Genomic DNA, 17,752 nt, shown 5'->3' with positions numbered 1-17,752 from the left:
GCCCTGGGGGCATATAAAGTTTTTGAAGAAAGCGTTGTCGTAGAAACTTCAAAAAGGGGGCATTCGATTAGAAATTGAAATGTATTGTGCCCTTTTTAATAGTCGAAAGCAATTGGATGGCAACTAACACCCCTTCCACGTCCACTATTTCCCCAAACACATCCAATCAAAATTTTGAAATAGCCGTTTTGTTCCACGCAGTTAAAGTTCAGGAAATTATACCTTTGAGCAGGAAACTTTGCTCACAGTCTTCAGAGCAAGGGTTATAAGTTATGCCCTGGGGCCATATAAGTTTTTATTGAAACCTTTGTCGTAGAAACTTCAAAAGGGCTCATTCGATGGGAAATTCAAAGGTCTAGTGCTCTATTTAATATTCAAAATTGATTTTAGGGCAACTAGCCCCCCTCTCTTGCCCACCTTTTCCCCAAACACATCCAATCAAAATTTTTAGATAGCCATTTTTTTCAGTGTTGTGAATTTCCGGATAGAAATTATGTTTTTAAGGAGGACACAGCCCTCAGGGCAAGGGTTGTAAGTTATGCCCTGGTGGCATATAAGGTTTTCACTCAACGCGTCGCTGTAGAAACTTCAAGAAGGGCTCATTCGATTGGAAATTGAAATGGCTAGTGCACTTTTTAATAGTTGAAAGTGATTTGAGGGCAAGTAACCCCCCTCTGACGACCACCTTTTCCCCAAGGGGAAAAGGACACTCCCCCACAACCCTCGGCAAGAGTTTTAAGTTATGCCCTGGGAGCATGTAAGGTTTTTATTGAAATTGATGTCGTAAAAACATCCAAAAGGGCTCATTCAATTGAAAATTAAAAGGGCTATTGCCCTTTTAGTAGTCGAAAGTGACTGAAGGGCAACTAACCCCCCTCTCACGCCCACCATTTCCCCAAACACATCCAATCAAAATTTTGAGATATCCATTTTGTTCAACGTAGTCAAAGGTTCTGGAAATTAGGTCTTTTAGGATGATAACCCCATCGGAGCTTTCAGTGCAAGGGTTGTAAGTTATGCCCTGGGGGCATATAAGGTTTATATAGAAAGTGGTTGTAGAAATTTCAAAAGGGGCTCATTTGATTGGAAATTGAAATTGCCCCTTTTAATAGTCGAAAGTGAGTGGAGAGTAATTAACCCCCCTCTTACGCCCACAATTTCCCCAAACACATTCTTTGATTGGAAATCGAAAGGCCTAGTGCCCTTTTTAATAGTCGAAATTGATTGGAGGGCATGACATTTTTATAGTAAAGATCGATGTGGGTATAATGTATTATTTTGTTGTTGTTGTTTAGACCAGGGCACTTCGTATCGAAGGAGCTGTCTTAGGAACTTCGAAAAGGCTCAGTTCAATTGAAACTAGAAAAGGCTGATGCCTTATTTCATGGTCGAAAGGAATTGGAGGGAAACTAATCCCCTACCACCCCAATCCTCCTATTTGACTTATGTTTTAAAACTAAATGTTGCCATAAGATTAAATCAAAATGCACTGTGTTAATGCTAATTCCCAATAAGGCATCTCAGCAGTATCCCAAGAACGACTGAGGGTATTATGCTCAAACTTTTGGGGCTGCTTCTGCTCTTAAAATTTAACCAAATGAAATTAGCGCAAGTGTATCCAAGCTATCAAAGAAAGTAAACAGATTTTTTTGCGAATGGTATCAAGTTTTCCATTTCAGGTCAACTAGACGAGGTATGAAACTAAATTAAACACTTCTATTTGTGTCCAGGTTTTTAAGAGGGTGTATATTGTTAAAAATTGCTGAAACTTTTTCTCCAGCATACAAATAGCAGGCCAAACTATAAATCAGATTTAAAGATAAATAAGATTTAAAGTATTATTTTCTTTTTCTCTGAAAAGACTATGTCAATATAAAACGAACAGAAATTAATTTGAAAAACATCTTCCGCAAAATAAGTTTTTCAAAGAAAAGTAAGGAACTCCTTTAAACAAAGAATGAGTAAACAAAAAATCAAATAATATACAACGGTGACGCTACCGTAAATCAGCATCGATAAATAAATGAAACTCAAAACGAACAGAAATTACAATAAATAACTGAGTCAAACTCGGTTTGACTCGGTAATCTTTCGCGCAATAACAAGCCTTGAAGATACAGAAATACTACAGCAAGACTTAAACAAAATAGCAGAATGGATGAAAAAATGGAGCATGGAAGTGAATACAGAAAAAAGTAGTCACATTTGGCTAGGCCCAAAACACATTTCTCAGTACTACTGCTTTGAAGGGCAACAGATACCTATACAAGAAGAAGCGCGAGATTTGGGAGTGACAATAGACAGTGACATGACTTTCACCAAGCACTACAAATCAATCATCTCTAAGTCATCGCAAGTCTTGGGAATTATTCAAAGAAATTTCTCTCTTACTGACTCAACACTGTTTTCTATACTCTTCAAATCGTTAGGGAGACCAATGATCGAATACGGTCATACAACAACCAGACCATTTTTTCAAAAAGACAGCAATGCAATAGAAAAAATCCAAAAGAGGGCTACTAAATTTGTTCCATCACTTAGAGACTTATCATACCAAGACCGTTTGAAAAAACTGTCGCTCCCAAGCCTCTCATACCGATTTTTGAGAGGAGATCTTATTGAAGTATTAATTAAAAAAAAAACTTTTCGAAAAATAAGTTTTTCAAAGAAAAGTAAAGGCCATTTGAAAATTAAGCTCGGTAGACAAGAAGGCCTTCTGAAACTACCACTAAAAATGATCATAAACTTCTAATAGAGAATAACAGAAACCCAAAACGATCGTACTATAAGCGAACAATGCTTGCAAAAAACCTACAACAAGTAATTATATAATAGCACAGACAGACCTTAAAGTAAATAATGATTAAATTAGACATGAAAATCAAGCTGAAAACAACACCAAATATTTTGCTGTTAAAGTATAAATGAAACTTAAAACGAACAGAAATTAAATAAACAATCAATACGAACAAAAAATACAATATATATTAATGTAAATGAATAAATAAATCTTAAAACGAGTAAAACTTGAATTGAATATTCAAATCAAGTTTGAATCGAATAAAAATAACTACAAACAAGAATTTGGGTATCGCATCACTGCAGGAGCATAAAACCTGCTGCGTCATTGGTGCTTTACTGAAAACAATTCTTTGAAATATTTTCACTTTTGTAACTTTAAAAAATCCAAAATTAATTAAGATTTTAGGGAATAAATATCAGCATATGTAGATTAAAATTACAATGCACATTTTTTTTTCAGTAAACTCATTTGAATTTGTTTTCAGTAAAGTACAAATTATATTCTGGCTTTTAGAAAGCATAGGGGTTTTGAACCCTACTTACATTAATTTATGCTCGTTACTCTAATATCTATTTTAATTTTTTTTCATTATGGGTTTCATTTATTTATTGATACTGATTTGGGGTAGTTGTATGCTTGGTAGATTATATGATAGTCCAGACGCCAGGTGTTGAAAATGTGAACCATACCACGACGGAATGGGGCTGCTATGAGAATTAGCCTACCCTCCACCCCCCTAAATTGAACATGCGGATTCAAAAATACCAATGGCACTTGCTTGCGAGTGGTGGAACACTCCGAAACTTGACATTTTATTATATTTTGGTGTTTCATGCAAGAAAATACATGTTCCACAGAGCTTGAGTGCAGTTTTCCGCTGAAATAGAAATGCCTAGAAGCTACAAAATGTTTCATAACAAACTACCAGGATTAGTTAAAAAAAATTGCACAGTTAAAAAAAAAATGGCAAAACTTTATGAATCTTGAACAATCTTGGAAAGTATAAACATAATCAAATTCAATATTATATATATAATGATATTAATTGTTGAAAGATCAATCAGTTCAAGATTTTTTTTTCATTGTGATTTTTATTTTAATTTTAAATGCTGTAAGAACTGGAAAATAACAAATTTGTAATATACGAGCAATTCTTTTTAAATGAATCACCAATGACGCAGAAGGCTTTAGGTTTTTACAGTTAAAGAAGGAGGCAGTATCCAAATTTTGCTTGTAATGAAACTATATTTGTCTTGACCAATCTTGGAAAGAACTCATAAATTAAACTGAATATTTGATGCATTATGATATTAATTGCTGAAAGCTCATCATTTCAAAATGTTGCTGTAATCTTAATATTCACCTTCATCTTTATGTACAAAAGAAAAAATTTATAATATATTTTTTTCTCAATAAAGCGCCGATAACGGCAAAAGTTCTTAGCTTCTGCAGTGAGGTAATACACAAAATCTTGGGTTTATGTATATTTATTCTATTCAAACTTTAGTTACATATTCAATTTAAGTTTAACTCGTTTTAAGATTTATTTATTCATTTAAATTAATATAAATTGTATGTTTTGTTCGCATTGATTGTTTATTTAATTTCTGTTCGTTTTAAGTCTCATTTATACTTTAATAGAAATATTTTTGTTTTCGTTTTAAGCTAGATTTTCATATTCAATCGAAGCATTACTCGTTTTAAGATCTTTTTATTCATTTATATCATTACTTTTTGTATAGTTTTTGCTATGAATGTTTGTTCAATTGCTGGTCATTCTGTATTTCATTTATTATTTATCAAATGTGTCTAGTTATTGTGTGTATCCATTTTAACATGTTTCTCTATTTGCGGGTGGCAAGATTAAAATGGCCTTTACTTTTCTTGGAAAAGCTTATTTTTTGGAAAGTTTTTTTTTTAATTCATTTTTGTTCATTTTTTATTGCAAAAAGTTTCAAGTTTTTGTTTGGCATGGGGGGGGGGGGGGGGTGCTTAATGTCCGATTATTCTTGACTTTAAAAAACCAATATAGAACTTTCAATTTAAATCGAATGAGGCTTTTATCAAAGTCTATAGAAATACTTCTTTGATAAAAACCTTATATATGAACAATAGACAGCTTGCATAGCTTGTGGACAGCGATAGACAATAATGATAGATTGAAAAATAGTTCCAATAAGGGGGTATAGACCTTTTTCACTTGCTGACACAGAGGGATCACGACTGTTTGGAATTGACCTTAATAGGATTTTGTGTGCCAAAGCAATTTTGCATCTATCACAGAGTATGTATTTTAACCTTATAATTGGATAATTATAATAGATTTCCTTAGTGTTCATCGCATACAAAACCCTTTCCCATGAGTCATAAACCCCCCTTAATAAGTTATGCCCCAGGGTATAACTTACAACGCCTACCCCTGGGCCCTGGTGGGCTCTGTCGACACCGGAGTTTTTTGTTATCAGAACTTTGAACTATTCTAACAAAATATCTATCTCAAAATTTTTATCTGATGCATTGAGGGCGTGTAAGAAGGAGAGGGGCTAGTTGTCCTACAATCTATTTTGGCTCTTAAACAGTGAACAATAACTTTCAATTTACAATCAAACGAACTCTCTCTAAAGTTTATACGAGCATCCTTCCATAAGAAATAATATGAAGGATTTGGAGAATCCTTAAATTACAACCCTTGCCCTGAGGGATTTGGGGGAGTTGTAAACCTAAAAGACCTAATGACCAGAACTTAACACTAAGAGTAATAAAATGGCTGTCTTAAAATTTTGATTGGATGTGTTTGGGGAAAAGGTGGGCTTGAGAGGGGGGTTAGTTGCCCATAAATCACTTTCGACTATTACAAAGGGCACTAGCCCTCGGAATTTCCAATCGAATGAGCCTTTTTTGAAGTTTCTACGACAACACCTTCTATAAAAACCTTATATGCCCCCAGGGCATAACTTAAAACTCTTGCCGAGGGTTGTGGGGGAGTTTCTTCCTCAAAAACATATTTTCTATATGTCAGCTACACTGGAAATCAGCTACACTGAACAAAATGGCTGTCTCAAAATTTTGTTTGGATGTGTTTGGAGAAATTGGGGGCGTAGGGGGGCGGGCTAGTTGCCCTCCAATAATTTTTGACTATTAAAATGGGCACTATCCCTTTGAATTTCCAATCGAATGAACCTTTTTTGAAGTTTCTACGACAACGCCTTCTATAAAAACTTTATATGCCCCCAGGGCATATCTGAAAACCCTTGCCCTGAAGGTTCTGGGGGAGTGTCCTCCTCAAAAACATATTTTCTATCTGGAAATCAGATAGACTGAACAAAATGGCTATCTTAAAGGTTTGAGTGGATGTATTTGGGGAAATGATGGGCGTAGGGGGGGGGGGGCTAGCTGCCCTCCAAACACTTTCTAATATTAAAAAGGGTACAAGCTCTTTATTTTACAAATGAATTAGCCTGTTTTGAAGTTTCTACGACAACGCCTTTTATAAAAACCTTAAATGCCCCCAGTGCATAACTTAAAACCTTTGGCCTGAGGGTTGTGGGGGAGTTTCTTCCTCAAAAATGTATTTTCTATCTAGAAATCAACTAAGCTGAACAAAATGGCTATCTCAAAATGTTGATTGGATGTGTTTGGGGTAATAATGGGCGTGGGGGGGGGGGGGGCACTAGGTGCCCACCAATCATTTTGGACTATTAAAAAGGGCAATAGCCCTTTAATTTCCAATCGAATGAGCCTGTTTTGAAGTTTCTACGACAACACCATCTATAAAAAACTTATATGCCCCCAGGGCATAACTTAAAACCCTTACCCAGAGTGTTGTGGGGGAGTGTCCACCTCAAAAATATATTTTCTATCTGGAAATCAACTACGCTGAACAAAATGGCTATATCAAAATTTTGATTGGATGTGTTTGGGGTAATGATGGGCGTGGGGGGGGGCTAGTTAAACTCCAATCACTTTCGACTATTAAAAAGGGCACTAGCTCTTTAATTTCCAATCGAATGAGCCTGTTTTGAAGTTTCTACGACAACGCCTCCTAGAAAAACCTTATATGTCCCCAGGGCATAACTTAAAACCCTTGCCCTGAGGGTTGTGGGGGAGTGTCCTCCTCAAAAACGTATTTTCTATGTGGAAATCAACTACGCTGAACAAAATGGTTATCTCAAAATTTTGATTGGATTCGTTTCGGGAAATGATGGGCGTGGGGGGGGGGGGAGGGGGGCTAGTTACACTTCAATCATTTTTGACACTTAAAAAGGGCACTAGCTCTTTAATTTCCAATTGAATGAGCCTGCTTTGAAGTTTCTACGACAACACCATATATGCAAAACTTATATGCTCCCAGGGCGTATATTAAAACCCGTTCCCTAAGGGTTTTTGGGGAATATCCTCCTCAAAAACATATTTTCTATCTGGAAATCAACTACCCTGAACAAAATGGCTATCTCAAAATTTTGAGTGTTTGGGGGAATGATGGGCGTTGGGGAGGGGGCTAGTTGTCCTCCAATCATTTTAGACTATTAAAAAGGGCACTGGAACTCTCGATTTCAAATTGAATGAGTCTCCTTTGAATCTTCTACGACGACCCCTTCCATATGAAGTGCCTCTGGGAAAAAATAAATAAATAAATAATAATAAAACATTGGAGCCGTATGGCCTTTACTATAGGCAACGCTACTGCGTTGCCTCTGATACAAAATATGCAACAGATACTACGACAACATCCCTCCAGAAGAGATAATAACATTCAAGAATAATAACCTGAGAGGTCACGAGTTTAAGCTAACTGAAGAACGTTTCAGAAGAGATTTTGGTAGATGGGCATTCGGCAACCGCATTGTCTCCGAGTGGAACGCACTACCATCAGGCACTGTTAACTCAGATTCAGTCAATGCGTTTAAGAACAAGATTGACAATCATTACCGTGATAAAGCATTTGATTATTTAAATTTTTGTAGATAGAGGCGCAAGCCTGTTTTCGCAGTATATTATTATTATATTATTATTATAATTATTTGAAAAAAAACTACGTTTTCTAAAGAGTTAAAGAGGCTGAGTCACAAGTTCGAACCTTAAAACGTACAGGGATTAGGAGGTACAGTTGGGGGGCTGCCGCCCCCCAAAGTAAGGAGCGACATTAAAACTTAAAACGAACAGAAATTATTCTGTATATGAAAGGGGCTGTGCCCTCCTCAACGCCTCACTCTTTACGCTAAAGTTTTTACTGTTTAAAAAAAAGAGTTGTGAGAAAGTCAAACTTTAGTGTAAAGAGCGAGGCATTGAGGAGGGCACAGCCCCTTTCATATACAGAATAATTTCTGTTCGTTTTAAGTTTTAATGTCGCTCCTTACTTTCAGTTCAAAAATTTTTTTTTTTTTAAAGGCTGCGAAAGGGGGGGTTTGGGGGCGGCAGCCCCCCAACTGTACCTTCTAATCCCTGTACGTTTTAAGGTTCGAACTTGTGACTCAGCCTCTTTAACTCTTTAGAAAACGTAGTTTTTTTCAACTAATTTCTGCACGTTTTTGTCACGCCTGACAGTCAGGAGCATCGAACGCTGTACTAAAGAGACACAATTGTAATTAATTTTTAGTATAGGGAATATATATTTAATACTAACAAATCCCCACACAACTTGAGAGTTTTATTCTGCAGCACAGGGAAGGAGCGACTGTATTGAGCTGAAATTACGTGAGAGAATCTCCAGGTTTCTTAGAAATGTGTTTTTAATCATTCATCTCGATAAGGAACCTGTAAAGGGGGGTTATGGTGGGAAAATTTAACATGAGCTCTTATAGTAAAACGAGGTTTTTCGTAAATGTAAATTCGGGGGATAATTTTTTCGGTCTGAAAATATCAATAGGCCCTAACAGGTCGAACTCTGCTTCGAATGAGTCCTCATTCACCCGGATCAGTTGCCAACTGTGGCCTGTAGGTGTTGCTAACAAAAAAAAAAATTTTTGAACTTTAAGTGGCTATATCTCGTTTTTGGAAAACAGAGAAGGAGTGATCGGATTGAGCTGAATTTTTCATGATGAGCTCCCGGACCCTAGCAAAGCTCAAACTATAAATATCAACCCAATCCGACACCTTTAAGGGGGGGCGGTGGTCGGAGGGTCAAAACTTCCGGCCCCCTCTTACCCATGAAGATAAAGTCGGAGGAGGATGAAATTTTGCACGTTTCTTAGTTTGAGCTTGGGCTACAAAATGCGATTACCGCTGTCTCTCTGCGACCGCTAGGACCGGAAATCGCTTAACATTGTGGTGGGTCGCCTCTTTTTAGAGGCACAAGTGTGCCTCCTTGATTTGAACTTTACTGAAAAAAATACAAATGAATGTGCATTGTCAGTTTAATATACATATACTGATATTTAGTAATCAAAATCTTAATATTATTTGATTTATTAAAGTTATAAAAGTAAAAATATTTATATTTTTTTCAGTTAAGTGCACAATATGTTCAGGCCTTGGGAAGGCATAGGGATTTAGCGTCCAACTCATGTCAATTTTCCTTTACTTCGGGCTTCATCCGGTTAAGTATTCCAATTTCTTCTCGCTTTGAGTTACATTTATCTATTGATAATGATTTGTGTATTTTACATTTTGGTAGATCATTTGATTTAATTTTGGTCTTTATTTGTTTAATGGAGTTCTTCAATTTTCATTGAAAAACTTATTTTGTGGAATTTTTTTTTTTAATTAATACACAAAAAGACCTTAGACCATAGTTCCTCAGGAGTCATTATTGGGTCAATGGCTCAATAGGCTCAAGCACTAACTGTTTTGGCTCTATCGAAAACCTACAGACTTCAAGTGACTTTTGCTCGATGTTTAAAAAAAAGGTAAAACTGCAGGGTCGGGGCTCTACGGACGGAAACAGGTTATGCAGCGGTGACATCTTCCCATTCGGTTATTAACAAGGTCTCCGTCGTCCTTATATCTTGGTCAAAAGTTACGCCACAAAGTGTTCTTTGGACTGCCTCGTCTTCTTCTGTCGCCTGGTTTCCAGTATTAGCCTGTCCGAGGGAGGTGACCTTCTTTCATACGGAGTACTTGTCCTAAATATATCCACCTCTTCTTCCTCATAACAGCAGTTATGAGAGGCTGTCTGGTTCTTTTACGAATTTCATTTTTAATCTGCTTACATTTAAAGCTTACATTTTAAGCTTACTCTGCTGCAAGCTTACATTTAAAATACTCCTTAGGCACATATTTTCGAACGCAAGAATTCCGTTTACTTAAGAGACGTAACTTCAGTCACAAAGAATATTCGCTGGTCCTCCAAATGGGCTTTAGTCTTTAAAAACTCCGGTTGACTGACCAATTCCGGTGTTTAATCTTGGTCATTATTTCACTATCACAATTCATCCAGCTACCCAATTATCTGAAATCCTTCACCTGTTCTAGATTTGTATTATTGTGATGCAGAAGAAGCGGTCAGCTTGTGACGGACATGCTCTTTGATTTGTCAACGTTAATGGTTAGCCCGACATTTTCTACATCTTCTATAATTGCGTCAAGTAGCTGTTGTAACCTCTGTTTAGAATCTTCTAGCAAGATTACGTCATCCATTAAATCTAAATCAGAGAGTTGCTTACTGCTTACTTTTACGCCATATCCAGAGTTTCGTCTTAATATGTAGTCCATCATAACTACAAAAAGAAATGGGGAAAGTGCACATCCCTGACGCACACCAGACATGATCTTGAAAAATCTGGATGTGCTATTCTCGGTCTTAACGCAGCACTCAGTCTCTTCGTATAGTAAAATAATCATGCTCACTAATTTTTTCTGGCACCCCGTAATACTCGAGAACTATCCACAAACATTCTCGGTCAACCGAGTCAAACGCCTTTTTGAAGTAAATAAGTAGTAGATATATCTTGTTATTCCACTCTTTTGATTCCTCAACAAGCGTTCTTAGTACAAATATCAAGTCAGAGCACGATCTGCCGGCTCTAAAACCATGCTGCTCTTCTCGCAGATGTGTATCTAATACATCTAGAATCCGGTACAATATAATAGAAGCCAATAGTTTACACGGTTCTGGCAGAAGGTTGATACCTCTCGAATTATCACTCAACGTTGTGTCTCCCTTTTTGAAGATATTCACCATTATTCCCTTGGTCCATTCACGAGAACTCTCCTTATATTCTATATATTGAGAGGCGAAAAGGGCGAGCCACACTGAGAGGCTTGTTCCTATTGAATACTCCAACATTTCTGCTGAGATTCCATCTATGCTAGGAGCTCGTCCCTTTTTTAGCTTTTTTTGCTGCATACATGACCTGAGAAGAGCTTGGTGGGTCTCGGGGCGATGCCGAGCTGTAAAAAGGAGGTATCAGGTACACTTTCTTGGTCTATTTAATAGTTTCTTGAAGTCGGCAGCCTAGCTTTCGTCAATTTTATCTGGGCCTTATAAAATTACTCCATTCTCGTCTTTGACCAGAGTGATTCTCTTGCTCTGTTTCCCACACCATCTCATTAGTCAGCCGGTAAACAGTGTTGTAATCACCCTTTTTTGCAGCTTCTTCTGCTAAAGCAGCTTTATTTTCGAAGAAAAAGTCTTTTATCCTTCCTAGCACTCTTCTTAATTTCTTTGTCCTTCTTCTTGTAGAGTAGCTGTGAAGCTGACTGTGCGCACCGTGTGTCAGCAGACAGTAAGGTCTGCTTAAGTACCTTATGCTCGCCAATCAACTTCCACGTGGTGTCAGAGATCCACCTTTCCTTTGGTTTCTTCCTGAAACCCAGATTTTCTTTGGCAACCGTAGTTTATACACTTTTTACGGTGTCCCACTTCATTTCAATGCTTTCTGGTTCGTTGGCTTCCACTGCTAGGGCATCAAACTTATTTTGTAGAGTCATACAAAACTCTCTGCGAATCTTACGGTTAGCTTATCCGTATTGTATGGTTTCCTTTGGTTTGAACTGCGCTTCTGAGGAGCACGAAGTTTGATCTGCACGTGGGCGACCATAAGTGAATGATCGGACTGTGTGTCAGCTCCTCAGAATCGTCGTACATCTAGAAGGCTTGTGTGCCACCTGCGGGAGATCAGACAGTGATCTATCTGATTCCGAGTTGAGCCGTCTGGTGATGTCCATGTGTATTTATGCACTGTTTTGTAGTCGAAAAAGTTCTGGCAATGCCAAAGTCATTACTTAGTGTATAGTCTACTAGTAACGCGCCATTATGTCACCAAGTCCATGCTGTCCTAGAACTTCAGGAAACTACTGGCGATCACTTCCTACTTTTGCATTTAAATCACCAAGAACAACCAGCCTGTAATGTTTCGTAGAATCTGTCCTTGACATCCTCATCCGCCTCATTTGTAGGCCCGTAGCTATCACTGAGAGCTTTGTGTGCTCTGTAACGACTCGAACTAACATCCTGTCATTCACACGTGTCCATTTGAGAACAGATTTATGAGCTTTGAGGGACATCAGTATTCCTGCCCCTGACCTATGATGGGTGTCATCCCCACTATAAAATAACACATATCCATCTTCTAGGTTCTCTTGGCCCATACCTTTCCACCGAATTTCAGTTAGGGCCAATATGTCAATATTGTAATATTTCATCTCTCTGAGAACTTGCTCGGTCTTTGATAGGTGATCCATAGTTCTCACGTTCAAGAAGACAATTTTCGCTGATTGTTTCGCAATCAAGAATCGTGTCCTGTGGCGCTCTGGGTTTGTTATCAGGGAAGAAGATGATTCATCCGAGGTTTGCGTTGCTGGGTCTTTTACAGGGACAGGTAGCAAATATGTCGCCTAACCCTCCTCCTTTATCCTAGCTTCGGACAGGCTGTGACTTCAGTGAAGCCGATGACAGGAGCAGTTAACACAAATAGACCCCCCCCCCCAAAAAAAAAACAAACTAAATTTAAATTAAAGAGAAAAAAAAAACATAAACGTTCATTGCCGCTTTTGATGATGAAGATCAAAGAGATTTCAAGCATTGTTGGGATACAGTTTAATCCCTCTCCTAGGTTAGTTTAGTTTCTTTAATTCTGCTGATTTTATTTTCTGAATGGGCACAGTTTATCGTTACGTTACCTTATAGTAACGTGAAGTTGTAACATGCGATTCGAAAGAAGACTTCATCACTTCTGTCCCTCAGTAATTGAAAAATTGTAATTCTTTGCTAAAATTTTTATTAGCAAGTTAAAGTCTAATACTTTATTGTTATAAAATCAAATTGTTCTGTAGTAACAAGGCATTTTGGATATAATAGTTACCGCTGCCCAATGGCGGTGAGACTTCTTCCAAGACGGAGGGCTTTGGATCAAATTGCTCTGTGACAACGGTATTAATCATATATAGCATAAAAACTTAACATGCTAATTCGATTTTTTTCAGCTATCACAGTTAGTGGTTATGAAGCTCCCTTAGAAAACGTAGGCTAGAATAACATACGTGTTGAAGTGTATTTTTCGAAGTCTAGGAGGGTGGGCAGTTAATCTTTTATTTTCAATGGAAATTTCTAAGATACATTTGTCAATTAATATGCCACAAGAAAGGTATTTTTTCAGAATATACGTGGAAGAATACATGGATATCTACACTTTAGATATACAAACGTTTTTAATCAGTGAGCAAGTTTGGAGAGTCCATCCTTTCGTCTGAAATAAATTCATCCCTCTCCAACAACACCAGTCAGTGCCAACACCTATCACAAAATTGGTTAGTGCCACTCAAATGCTGGAAATACAGTTATTTGAATTATTATGTGCCTTTTCAAGTCAGTGTCTTAAACCAGAAATTATGTGTTCTTTGTTTTATTTCCAAACAATACTGCCATTTCGTCTGACCCCTGTAGTGACTATGATTATCGATTTTGCAAAAAATAATTGTGATTCATGCTAGCTGGGTTGCCATGCCCTCAATTGGGGGGCGGTAGGTCTTCCTTGCCACAGTGAGGTATTCCTTTATTGTTTATTTATTCCTAATTTAGTAAATTAATTATTCTATCTGTTTTTGCAGTTGTTTGAGAGGATTATTGAAAAGTTCATTTTGTCATGGGAAAAAGTATTGGGAGATGACACCTCCTTTTCAACAGAAGCTCGTCTTGCAATCTGCTGTTTGACCGCAAATCTTTATCGGCGCTTGTCAAAGGTTTTTTTCTTCTTTTTTTGTGAGTTATGCAAGTTGTTACTTAGTATGGGACAGTTTTTCTTTGTTTATTTTTGGTTGCTATGAGACAAAACTGGCATCAACTGTACCGGGGCAATAGTAGTTTATCAAATGAATTATTGTTGAAGATATTGATTTGTTTAATACTATTTTTGCGTCGCAATTTTATTCTCGGTAACTCAGTCATTTGTGTCAAATACGAAAACTAGGGGATTAATTTTTCAAAATCTGTGGAGGGGTGGGGCGATTTGTTATTTTTTATCAATTTTTTCAATGTAAATAGCAAAAAACACATTTATCAAAGAAAACTCCAGAAAAATGTATTTTGAATTTTCTAGAGGGGAACCAAGAAAGTCTAGTTGGAAAGGCCCTCCTGCTCCCCCTCCATTTGACACCACAGCATTCAGCACAGTGGCAATTCAGAATTGACACACAAATTCAGTCCTAAATTTTACAGTTAGCTGAACCATATCAAATCCTTTGTTTGATAAAGAGCAATCATATTATACAAAATTTAAATAACAAAATAACCAACCAGCGAGTTGGTCGTGGGTTCAATTTAATCAGTGTGCGTATAACCAAACCCCCGTTTTCCTGAACTTATGCAACTGAACCCCCATTTAACTCAACCCTGGTACAAAACCTTTAGGTGAAAAATGCGCCTTGATCCCCCTCCCTCAATTGACACCAAAGCACTCAGCACTATTGCAAATCAGAATTTGGCATGAATTCAAAAACACAGAAAAGAATCGTATATATTTGTATGTTTATCCCTTTATCTTATGTATTGAACAGTCTGCTTCTGGTTATGGCTTTGATATAAATAAAGAGTTTTTATGAAGAAAATAAAGATGCATCTATGGACTTAGATATCTTGGTCTGCAAAATGGTATATAGTTTGTAAGCTCCTTTGTATGAACCCCCCCCCCCCCAACTATTAGACAACGAAAGTAAAGCTTACAACCTGGTGTCAAAAGTGCTTCAATTTTACTTCGAGCCCAGTTCATCCACAGAAGAGCTAGTCGGACACCATTTCATCTAACCTGCTTCATCCTTCGTTGCACTTCTATCTGAAACGATCTTCCTTGGGATTTTGTTCCTGCAAAGCTCCTTCAGAAGAAGGTTCAACAGATGTTTAAAACCTCGAGGTTTCGGAACGAGGTAAAGGAAGAGTGGCATATCAGATACCTCTAAGTACCTAGCGCCGTGAATATAGGGAAAAAAAACCATAAGAAATGTGTATCAAAAATCGCCAAAAAGTTAGCTAAAACCGCAGGGCACCAAACAACATAAAAAGAGGTATTTTTCCTTTGAAGAGCAATTTTTTTTGGGGGGGGGGGGGGAACCAGGTTGTTTATGAATTTATACGGACAAAAAGCGCTGTCATATTTAGCTAATCCGTTTTGCCATGTTCACTCCTCAACGTGGCAACACCGACGTGTATTACTGTCCTAAAATTTTCATATTTTTAAAGTAAACAATACAAAAATATTAGAAAGTTATGTTTTTCTGACATCAATAGACCATGGTGGTCCAGGGGGCAAAACGTGTCTTTATTTTAATGACCTTGGTACTTCAAAGAATAGGACATTTCTAAAACCACCAATGTGAAGCCCTGGATTAGTCACCTACCTCCCTTATTTTGTTTGGGTATTGTTGGGTATATGATTCTTAGGTGAAGGTTCTCTTTTTTTCTTAATGCTTAATATATGATTTAAAATAAATGGTTTAAATAGTTTAAAAGAATTTGGAAGTTCTTGGGAGGGAGCAACGAGGGAAGCTTTTAAACTAGATCAGAATGGAGGAGGAGTTTGTGCAGGTATTTCGGCTTCAGGCAGCTTGTTGCTGCAGTGGGTTGTTAGTTACTGTAGTAGTTGTAGTATACAAGGAATAAAATATCCAGAATTTTTGAAGAAAATATTCCTGGAGTATTTGAAACCTCCTATTCATTTACCTTAGAAGAAAGAAGGCAAAATTACATGCTGAATGAAATTATTCTAAAATTAAAAGTTCTGACTGTTGTTGTGTACTTCCGTACTTTCTTTTAGTCTATTCATACGTTCATTTAAGGTCAATTCTAAGAAGTTTGTCAGTTTTCGAGCAATTCCCCTTTATATGACACTAGCTACAATTATTGTGACTTGTGTTTTTATGGCTCTATTTTGATTTTTTTTTTTCATGCATTCAGTGATTCATTGATTATTTTTCAGTTGACTTAAAAATCATTTGTTGAAAAATTATTATTGATTCATTCAAGGAATCAATTATTCATTGATTTTCTTAAAGATCGATCCCGAGAAATTCATCAGATCTCGAGCAATTCCTGTTTTTATGGCACATGTTGATAATTGGATTAAAAGCAACACATGTTTGGGCAAATGGAAAAATATAACCTCGGAAGAAGCGGCTATCTTATTCTATGGTGAAGATTTGCATCCGGCGTTGAAATCAAGGGAATCAGAACTTGTCTACCTCAGGTCTGTTGTCGAAAAAGCCATTCTGTCTGATCTTAACAAAAGCTATCTTGAATCTAGGTAGGAAACATTCTCAATCCAACAATTGTGATATTTTCTACAGGGCCTCAATGGCTCTGTAAACACGTTATGTATATCAGATTTAAACACAAGGTCTTGATGATCACACATATTACATGTATTTACATTTTAAAATAATTTAACTTTTATGTAGTTAAACTTTAAAATAATTAAACTAAACTTTATAATTTTTTCTGCTCCGTAGACGCAATTTTTGAAAACGGTTTTGAACAAAAAGTCGTTGAGAAACTACAGAGTAGAGTCAGGGAACGACAGTGTCATCATATTTGGAATAATTTTATGCATAATGTATAATTGATAGTATATGATTTTATATAATAGCCTTAACGTCACCAGACATATATAATTTTATTTCTGCAATTTCTTATTTTTGAACATAGTTGTTAAGTTTCATGACGAAAAAAGTCTATTATCTGGTTTTTTTCTAACTTTCTATATTTCTATCCTTTCTACCTTTCTTCTTTCTATCTTCTATTCTACCTTTCTCTTCTATTCTTTCTTCTTTCTATTCTTTACAAAAAAAAAATGTTTTTTTTAGGTAAAGGATGAAATTGAAGCTTAAAGAACAAACTATCGCTTTCCCCCTTATGCAAAATCTATATCTAAGCTACTTCAAATAAACTGACTCTTGATATTTCCCTTTATTAGTAAGATTATGTAGAACTAATGTTTTACTGAAAACTCAAAACAATGCATAATTTTTGGGTTGTGGAAAATGAAGCGTTTCAGGATGTTTTTTTTTAGAAGACAAATAAAGCTTTTTAGGTTGTTTTTGCACGATCTGGATTTGTTTGATTTGTTAAGACTGGATTAATTCGTAAAACTTGGTAAAACTAGGTAAACTTGGTAAAACTTGGTAAGACTCCAAAGTAAAGATTCCAGGATAGTGTTAGGACTATAGACTAACTTCAGAATTTTGCATAGTAACTTGAAATCTTCTGTTCTACAGAGCAGCATAACTGGATTTCCGGCGTTTGTATTCTTGTTAGTTCTTAATTGCAAATAATACTAAAGTGAATGTCTACAGTTTAAAGTCTTAATTTATTTATTGTATATTTAATTGAAAACCCGTCTATAAAAACATGAAAAGGACAGAATATATAGAAAAACAAAGGCAAAACAAGATAAAATCGTACATTTACACTAGCAAATCAACGACTACAGTAGTAAACTATAGCCTAATACGAGTATAATTATGCATAAATAAAATCACTAATAAAATCAAATATAAATGAAATAAGTATTCTAGAAATTTCAA

The 17,752-nt window shown here is 36.5% G+C and overlaps 1 protein-coding gene across 4 annotated transcripts in view; it reads left to right on the top strand.

Moving 5' to 3' along the window:
* LOC148951742 (sorting nexin-14-like) overlaps positions 1–17,752 on the top strand; it is a 245,188-nt gene that overhangs the window by 29,066 nt on the left and 198,370 nt on the right. For 2 of the 4 annotated variants that reach the window (XM_089088697.1, XM_089088698.1), the window contains exons 5-6: positions 13,790–13,921; positions 16,226–16,473. In XM_089088697.1, coding sequence (XP_088944823.1) covers positions 13,790–13,921; positions 16,226–16,473 — 380 coding nt within the window. Of the gene's footprint in view, positions 1–13,789; positions 13,941–16,225; positions 16,474–17,752 lie in introns of those variants that run through there. The other 2 variants (XM_089088699.1, XM_089088700.1) reach the window with 2 other exon arrangements.

This window comes from Artemia sp. Qi Xiang Cuo, chromosome 5, assembly GCF_049724085.1.
Source record: "Artemia sp. Qi Xiang Cuo chromosome 5, ASM4972408v1, whole genome shotgun sequence".
NCBI lineage: Eukaryota > Metazoa > Arthropoda > Branchiopoda > Anostraca > Artemiidae > Artemia > Artemia sp. Qi Xiang Cuo.
This window is presented reverse-complemented; position numbering and strand designations above follow the sequence as displayed.